Source organism: Suricata suricatta, chromosome 12 (genome assembly GCF_006229205.1).
Source record: "Suricata suricatta isolate VVHF042 chromosome 12, meerkat_22Aug2017_6uvM2_HiC, whole genome shotgun sequence".
NCBI classification, from domain to species: domain Eukaryota; kingdom Metazoa; phylum Chordata; class Mammalia; order Carnivora; family Herpestidae; genus Suricata; species Suricata suricatta.
The window spans coordinates 93196323-93205384 of NC_043711.1; the positions used below are offsets into that span (position 1 = coordinate 93196323).

At 55.6% G+C, this 9062-nt stretch overlaps 1 protein-coding gene across 1 annotated transcript in view; it reads left to right on the top strand.

The window, feature by feature from the left end:
- EYA2 (EYA transcriptional coactivator and phosphatase 2) overlaps positions 1-9062 on the top strand; it is a 204184-nt gene that overhangs the window by 179924 nt on the left and 15198 nt on the right. The window contains exons 11-12 of the mRNA XM_029918473.1: positions 1752-1810; positions 5861-6021. Coding sequence (XP_029774333.1) covers positions 1752-1810; positions 5861-6021 — 220 coding nt within the window. The remainder of the gene's footprint in view (positions 1-1751; positions 1811-5860; positions 6022-9062) is intronic.

A 9062-nucleotide genomic window follows, 5' to 3' on the forward strand; every position in this document is an offset into this window, starting at 1 on the left:
CAGGTGACCCTGCAACTCAAATGGGGACGTGTATAAATCTTGGCACAATAATGAAAACAACAGAGCGCCCCCCGCACCTGCTACGTTCCAGCCACTGGACCCGACGCTTTCAGCGCTGCCTCTCGCTTCTCCTCGCAGCCGCCAACCCTGTGAAGGAGGCTCCCTTAGCTCCCATTTCCCAATCTGACCTCTTAAGGCTCAGGGTGGTTTTACTACCGGCTCAGGTCACACAGCCAGGACGTGTTTGGATCCAGGATCCAAACCCGGAATCTGAGCCTCACCGGGGCCGCAGGGGCAGGCAGAGTATGCTCCCTGCTTCTGCCTGATCAGCCTGTCACCAGGATGGACTGTGTGACAGAGGTGGAGGTGACGGCTGGGTGGGTGCTGCGCGTGGCTTCCCGGCGGGTGTTGCGTCACCTGGCTGCCCAATGGCAGAAATCCAACTCCGCCGCCTTGAGCCGAAGCGCCCAGGGAGGGTTTCCTACAGCGGCTGTAACCAGTTACCACACTCGCGGTGGCTTAAAATAACACAAGTGTGGCTTCTCACGGTTCTGGGGGTCAGAAGTCCGGCAGCGGTGTCACTGGGCTGAAGGCGTCAACGAGGCTCTGCGGAGGAACCTGGGCATGTGGTGGGCAACCCGTCCTTCTTGCCTGGTGACCGCTTCCTCCATCCTTAGAGCAGTCACCCCAATCCCCTTCTCCTCTCTGCCTTAAATACCCCTCTGCCTCTTACAAAAGCCCACCTGGATAATCCCAAGACCCTCCCCATCTCAAGACCTAAACTTAGTCACATCTGCAGAGTCCCTCTTGCCATGTAAGGACCAGGGGAGTAGGACATGGACACTAGGGTGCGGGGGTGAGCATTGTTCAACCTAGCACAGTCAGGGTGGGCTGGTTTCAGGTGAGGCTGGATCCAGCGGATCAGATCATGTGACCAGGGCCTCATCCCCATCTCTGGCTCTCGGATTTGATGTTCCCACCATCGGCAGCTCCAGTGAAGGAGAGGCCTTCCCAAGGTCCCAGCCGAATTCCCAGGGCTGGCTCTCTCCTTGGTTCAGTGTAGACGCACATGCTCATCTTTGATGCAATCTCGGAAGCCAGAGGGCTCCTGGGTCTCTCTGATTGGTTGAACTTGTGTCATGTGGCCACCTTCCTCATCCCCTCCCCTCAGTCTTAACTCATAGGTGTTAAGGTGTTGCCCCGAGGAGAACTGGGGGATTGTGGGTGGTGGGAAGCCCAGGTCTTTGGAGTCTGTTGAACCGCAAGCCCTTGGAATGGTACCTGGCACATAATAAGTACTCAATAAGTGATGATCGCATATCATCGGATCCAGAGGAGGACTGGGGAGGGGGGTACCTCCAAAAGCTAATGCTTGAAGAATGCAAAGCTTACTGTGCTGTCAGAGGCAGAAGAGCATTCTGAGTTGAAGAAATACAATGGCTTTCATCTTGGGGCTAGGGTGACCCTCCCCTGTCCCTCCGAGGTAATCTTAAAAGCAGCCCCTTTGACTTGGTTTGCATGATAAATGATATGCTCACTCCCCTCTTTACAGCCAACCTGCTCATTTATAAGGAAACCAAAGGCAGAAGCTTAACCAGAGGTCACCTAACCTTTAGGGGCAGGACTCACACTAGAACTCAGAGCTGGTGACCCCCGGGGCAGTGCTCCCCCCACCCCAGCTCTCAGGGGCTACTGCAGATTAACCAGTCATCCCTCTCCCTCCTTTTCTCCTCTTGCTGCATCCTCCGTAGGATTGCGACCAGATCCACGTTGATGACGTCTCATCCGATGACAATGGGCAAGATTTAAGGTAGGGAGTCAAAAATGCCCCCTTTTGATTGGTTATTGAGCTTGTCTTTCACCAGGAAAGGGGGGGGCGGGCTGGTTATCAGGATGACGCGTGTGCGCCTGCGTGTGCGCCTGCGTCACCGGAACCCAAAGGTTGCAGCCCAGCCCCCACCCTGCAGACTCTTCCACGGCATCACCTCCAGTCCCAGAAGCCGAGATTCCCACAGACTCTCTGACTCTGCGATGTTTATCTCACGACGGTTTTCTCCCCACTTGCTAAAGTAATGCATGCGGATCGTAAGCACACTCAGACACCACCTCTGATCCTGCCTCCCAGGATCACCACCGCTAAGAATTTGACACCCTGTCTTCAAAGGTTTCATTGCTTCATTAGCATACGGTACGGTATTTAATATAAAAGTTGATACAGTCGTCACTCCAAATATTTCTTGACTGAGTAAATGGTATGTCTGGTTTCTAGGGGAAAACACTCCTAGGATGTGGATGCCAGAAATAAGGGACCCAAAACGAGGCAGCGTTCAAAGGAATGTGGCTGGAATGTTCCAAGCCTGCCCTGAGAAAACCTTGTAAAAACGGAACCAGAGCTCATCTGTGCTTGTCCAAAATGATCCCGACCTCGTGGCCCAAAAGTGTGATTAGACTGAGTGATGCTTTGCTTCGGGGGCCAGTAATGTCACTCAGTGTTTGCTTCCTAGGTGTGGCTTCCAGCTTAGGCCAAAAAGAGACATTGAAGCCCGTGCCTGGGCCCTGGAAGTCTTCAGAGCCCAGCAGCACCGGAAGTGGTGGGCAAGTGCCAGCTTCATATTAATTCGCCATTCTGAAAACCCCTGGCATCAGGACTGGCAGGGAAAGGAGCAAGCCTCTAGTGCCAGCTTCTCTATTTATGGAGTCAGTAAACCCCAGATCAAGGTTAATTGTGTCCTTTCCATGATGTCATAGCTGGGAGCCACGCTCCCCTCCACCGCGGTGAGCAGCAGGGTTCCCTTGTTATAAAGTTTCCCTCTAGCTGCCTGGCTGGGGACCCAGAGCAGTCCTGCCTCCTGCCGGGTGTTCGGGCCCTCGCTTCCGGAACCCATAATCCAAGGATGTTCTCCCCCCTAGAAACCAAGTTCTCCCATTTCTTTGTTCAGGAAATCTTTTGAGCACCTGCTGTGTGCCAGGCACCAAGCATCAAATGCCCCTTCTTTTGTTTGTTTTTTTTCAGTTAACAACAGAAACCAACCTTGGCAATGCCCTTACTTTGCCCCTGCCTATTGCAGATGCCCTCCGTGCAATAGCTCGCCACATCTTCACAGTCACCCTCGGGAACAGATGCTCTTTTCCTCACCCCCTTTGACAGTTGGAGAATAGGAGGCACAGAGAGATTAAGTCACTTGCCCAACCTCACACACCTGGGGAGTGGGGGGCGGGGGTAGGATTCATGGACGCCTTGCCCTGCCCTCCACCACTTGGCAGAAAGTGCAGGCTTCCCTCTGAGTTCTTTTTCAAGTCCGTGTTCTTTTTCAAGACTAAGTTGTCTGGCCTGTCCACACTCTTCAGCGAGGGGTCTGTAAGGCAGAGCCCTTGGGTTCCCATCATAAGTCAAAGGGAGACTTTCAGTGTCCGGAGTCCTTGATGTCTTGCCAATGAAGCAGGAGAGTGTCCCCAAATTCCTTAAAGCAGGAACCCCACTTAGGTGGCACCCAGCGGGACTTCCGGACGGAACGGTGATGCACAGAAGGAGAAGAATAGGCACGTACGTCAGGACTTGGAGAAACACAAAGAGGCTCTGCCGGCGGCTCTACATGTCACATAATTGCCATTGGAGACCCTGGTGATGTCAGTGCCTCCCTCCTCGAACCTTCCTAACCAGATCTGGGCAGTGTCCGGGAGCCACGCCTTCTGGTGGCTACTGACCCCAGGGCTGGGCACCGTGCGAGGCGGCTGGCCAGCCCCAGATCAGTAGCCAGCCGAGGTGCTACCCCTCGGGCCACTGCTCTGGCCACCAAATGGGCAGGAACACCCCCCTTGGGTCGTAGGCTGTTCTACAGAAGTCCAAAGAGAAGATGGAAACAAGGTTGGCAGAAAATAAAGTTTCTAAGGAAGAAGATCTGTCCATCGAGATGGGAATCTGCAGTAAAGAGGAGGGACCACGGGGGGAGTAATGTGTGGCTTCTGGAAACAGGGGTGTGACGGGGTGAAGTCATTTCTCCCCCTTCCTGCTGGGCTGCCCGTGTGCCGGACGAGCCCTTGACATGGGGCTCCCTGCCCCTGTGGTCGGAGGGCATCTGCCCCCTATTACCAGTTGGGTGTATTTCGTTCATCTTCACCCCCTGGTCATCTCCACCCAAAGGGGTGTGAAAAGAAGCAGTAACGTGTCATGTAAGGAAGCCGGTCACACTTGCGTGGGAAAGAGGACATTTCGGCCCAGACAGGTTGTGAGGCTATCTCCTGTTCTCCGCGGGGTTTCATGCATTCGGGAGAGACTAACCATCCCTGTTCTCGCTGTCTCCAACCATCCCCTTCCTGACATCATGGCTTCCTTGCTTCCAGTGTCCTCCACAGTCACACTTGCAGAAATGTCTGTGACAAATGACACAGCGGCAGGGCGGGGGGGTTGTTTCTGTGAAACTCTCTGGCCCTTCACACAGTGTGCCGTGGAGAACACCAGGGTCCACGTTTGGGGCCTTCAGGATGAAGTCACCGGGCCCGCAGGCCCCAGGAAGCAGGTGAAATTAACCGTTGAGTCTGAGACCTTCATCCCAGGCATTTCTGTGACTTCTGTGGGGTCCGGTCATCACCCCGGGAGAAGGCCCGGTGTCCACTCAAGGCTGAGCTCCAGACTCAGGAGCTGGGTGACGGCAGCATGTCACATCACGCTGCGCTAGGGCTGCGGACGCCACACGGGCCCCCAGGGAGAGCGACCAGCACCTCACGCCTTTCAGATGCCCTTTCATCTGTGCCACCGTGGTGGCGTTGAAATGCCAGACGTGCGTGAGACACAGTGTCATCCCGCCTCTGCATCGCATCTTTGTAAAACATGTCTTTTTCTTCCATTATCACCTCACCCTAGAAAATCTAGAAACAGCAAAATAGTGCAAAGAGGAAAACCATGAGCCAAACTTACAGCCTAAGACAGCAGTGTGTCACTTCTAGAAAGAGACTCATTTTTCAAGCTTTGGGTCATACTATACGTGTGTCCCTTGTCACACATCAATTTCCCTGCTATGGTGACTTTGCAAACCTCCAGCAAAGCTGCCGACCGAGGGAGAGAGGAAGGGGGTCTCTGGTGGCCGGAGGGGAGGGGTCATTCTGACGCAGCCGTTGCTGTAGGTGGGAAGTGGCCCCTGCTCTCCCATTTGGGCTCCCAGCTGCCACTTCTGTCGGTAACTGTGTGACACGCTGGCTCTTCCGCAGTCCACACGCAGAACTCCCGAGGCAGCCTGCTCCCTTCGGGGTGGGGGGTTGCATCTGCAAAACGCCAACAATCAACTCTGCCCAATTTAACAAACAAAAAAACTAAGGGGCCTCTGGATGGCTCCGTCAGTTAAGCATCTGACTTTGGCTCAGGCCACGATCTTGATGTTCCTGGGTTTGAGCCCTGCGGTGGGCTCTGTGCTGACAGCTCAGAGCCTGGAGCCTGCTTCGGATTCTGTGTCTCCCTCTCTCTTTGCCCCTCCCCTGCTCACACTATCTCTTTCAAAAATTAAAAAAAAAGTTTTTTTAATTTAAAAATTAAAATACATGGGCTCTGGCATTTCCGTGGAAAGGTAGGGACATGCTCCCGGAGTGGGAAGAAGGGGTCAGCAGCCAGGCCTTACAGGGGACGTGAAACAGCACAGTTTGGGGACTGAAGTGGCAAGAACTAACGTGTTTTCTTCCGGACTCTTCTCTCAGGATGAACCGGCCACCACCATATTTTGGACTTCCCTTCTAGCATCGAATTCTAAGGGGACAGAGAGAGGGGGCTCTCCCTGGCGTGGCCACTGCATGCAGGGGCCTCGCGGGGCTCGTGGTCTCCCGGCGAGAGCCCCCCTCGCACACTGACCGCGACTCTCGCCCCCTCTCCCAGCACCTACAACTTCTCGGCCGACGGCTTCCACAGCGCGGCCCCGGGGGCCAACCTGTGCCTGGGCTCCGGCGTGCACGGCGGCGTGGACTGGATGAGGAAGCTGGCCTTCCGCTACCGGCGGGTGAAGGAGACGTACAACACGTACAAGAACAACGTGGGCGGTGAGTGGGCCGGGGAGGGCTCGGCCCGGGCGGGGCCAAGGGCGTGAACCCGAGCTCCGGAGCCGGGAGGGGACACGAGCGTCGCGGCGTCCTCTCGTTGAGGGGGAGGAAGCCGAGGAACAGATGAGGCCGCCCGTCCGGGATCAGGGATCACACACCCACGAGCCGGGGGCGGGGTGACCCCACTCCGTGTCTTGACCAAGTGGGGTCCGCACACCGGCAGCGCCCAGAGACGTGCTGGGACGTCAGAGTCTCAGCCCTCCCCGACCTGCCGAGTCAGAGGCTGCGGCGCGCCGGCCACCTGCTTCCAGCACGCTCTCCAGGCGACACTGTCACTCGCTGGAGTTGGAGGACTGGTGGCTTCGGCCCTTGCTGCTCAGTGGGCCGCAGACCAGCCGCGAGCATCACCTCGGACGTCAGCCTCTCAGACCCTACTCTAGGCGACCGAGTCAGAACCTGCATTTTGAACAAGATTCCCAAGTAGTTTGTGGAAACACTGAAACTGGAGATGGACTGGAAGCCACTGGTCCTCGTAATGGAGCCCCTGGAGGCATTTCCAGTTCTGATTTTATTTCTGTTTTGAAAGAAAGGGAGAGAGAGAACCCCAAGCAGGCCCCCTGCTGTCAGTGCAGAGCCCAACTCGGCGCTCAATCTCACAACTGTGAGATCATGACCCGAGCCAAAATCAAGAGTCAGACGTTTAACCGACTGAGCCACGAGGCGCCCCCAGTTGTGACTTTCTTGGCTGCAACCCAGGTTGGAATCACAGGATTTGGGCTCTAATGTGCAGTCAAGGTGAAAACCGCCAGCTTCAGTAGCAAGAGACCAGTGGTTCTCACGCTGAACAGGAAGTCTGGAAATGACTTTGGGCAAGGCTGGCTTGCCCATGCCAGGCCCCAGGTCACGATTTCTAGAATTCTCTAGGCCAGTGGTTCTCAACAGGAGGTGACACTGTTTCTCCCCAAGAAGGCATCTGGAGGTATTTTGATTGTCACAATATGTGGAACCAGCTGCTGGCTCATAATGGGAACAGGTCTGAGCAGGCGGCTAGTGGTCTCTGCCGTTTACCCCTGGCCCCCAAAATGTCTAGGGCCCCCTTCCCCCAGCCCCAGAAAGAGTAGGATCCCAGAAAGAATTTAGGGTCTCAAACTGGACAGAACCTACTTCCCATCCCAATGCCTCCACTTTCTAGCTACCTCCCTGAGCCTCAGCATCTAAATCTGAGAAATGGGGATAAAAATAAGTCTGTCTCCGTGGGTTATGGGAACATTTGTGGTTAATGGGCATGAGAGACATGACTCTGTGGATAGCAGCCACTCCGAAAATGGTAGCATCTGTCACTTGTTCCTTTCCGTATTTCTTGGGAGCCTTTCAAGTTCTTCTGTGTCTTCTGCTTTCCCCGGATAGACCGTCAGTTTTTTGGGACAGATTTTTTTGTCTTGTCTGTGGCTGTAGACCTAATGCGGTTCCAGCAACAGCTAACGTTTGCTGAGCACTTACTGCCTGCCAGGCTCTGTGACAAGGGCTTGTCATCTAATGTCTTGTTTGCTCTTTACGACGCCCCTGTAAGGTGACTGCTTTTATCCTCCATGTTGTATAAAGGTGGAAGTCCAGATCAGAGACATTAAGTAACCTGCCCAGGGTCACACAGCCCAGGTGGGCCAGACCAGTCGCCTCCCCAACTCTGCCCACGTCTGCAGAATCTCATACCCAAGTCTGTCGACTGCAAGAGCGAAGCAAAAAGCTTCGGAGTCAGCCCTGCTTGCTCACCCACCCCTGCGTACAGAGAGGAGGGGGGCAGGTGTGCTTGGAATAGGGGAGACAGGGTGGAGTCGGCCAGTAGGGGCCACCTGCCCCTCATCCGGGCTAAGCCCCAGGAAGTGCCCGGGGCTCTCACACTGCTTCGCTTTCCCGTAATCTGAGGGCAAATGGCCCCGTGTGTCAACGGGCGAGGGGGGCTCGCAGCTGGTGGGGCGCTGTGGGCAGCCCTCCCCTTCCCTCACCCCCGTCCCTGCAGGCCTCTCCCCCAGCCCGGGGAGGGCTGCAGCCTCCAGCCTGGGGCTCATCACACACCCCAGGAGCCCAAGGGTTTTGGAAGTTGTGCTCAGAAGAGAGACAGACATCTGCAAGATACAGGCTGAAAAGAGAGAATGCTTAACAAGGGGCGCCTGGGGGGCTCAGTCGGTTGAGCTTTCAACTTCGGCTCAGGCCTTGATCTCCCGGTTCATGGGTTCAATCCCTGTGCTGGGCTCTGTGCTGACAGCTCAGTGCCTGGAGCCTGCTTCAGATTCTGTGTCTCCCCCCTCTCTGCTCCTCCCCATCTCTCTGTCCTTCCCCATCTCTCTGCCCTTCCCCTGCTTTCCTCTCTCTCTCTGTCTCTCCACCCCCCTCGAAACATTTTTTAAAAATAATAAAAAGACATTCTAGGGGCACCTGTGTGGCTCAGTCGGTTAAGCCTCCCACTCTTGATGTCAGCTCAGGTCATGATCTCACAGTTGGTGAGTTTGAGCCCTGAGTCAGGCTCTGTGCCAATAGCTCTGCAGCCCAGAGCCTGGAACCTGCATCAGATCCTCTGTCTCCCTCTCTCTCTGCCCCTTTCCAGCTCCTGCTCGCTCGCTCGCTCGCTTGTTCGCTCCCTCACTCTCTCGCTCACTCTCTCTCTATCTCAAAAATTAATAAGCATGTATAAAAGATGCTTAACAAGTCAGCACCCGGGAGGCAGGGGCTGGGTTCAGAGGCCTTTGCCTGATTCCACACCTCCCTCCACATCCCGTTGTGCCCCCGAGCGGGTTACCTAACCCCCCTGTGACTCAGTCTCCTCGTGTGGAAGATGGGAATAATGACGCTGCCCACCTCCTGGGACGACATCAGGATCATGTGAGTTAACGGACGGACACACTTAGAACAGGGCCGCCCCTCCACGAGCCCTTGTTAAGCATCACACGTGCCTGGGGAAGGGGAGCACGTGTGGGGGGGCCACGGGTGGGGGGCGGGCAGACGGAAGCTTGATGGAGACTTCCTAGCAGGTGCAGAGTCGGAGC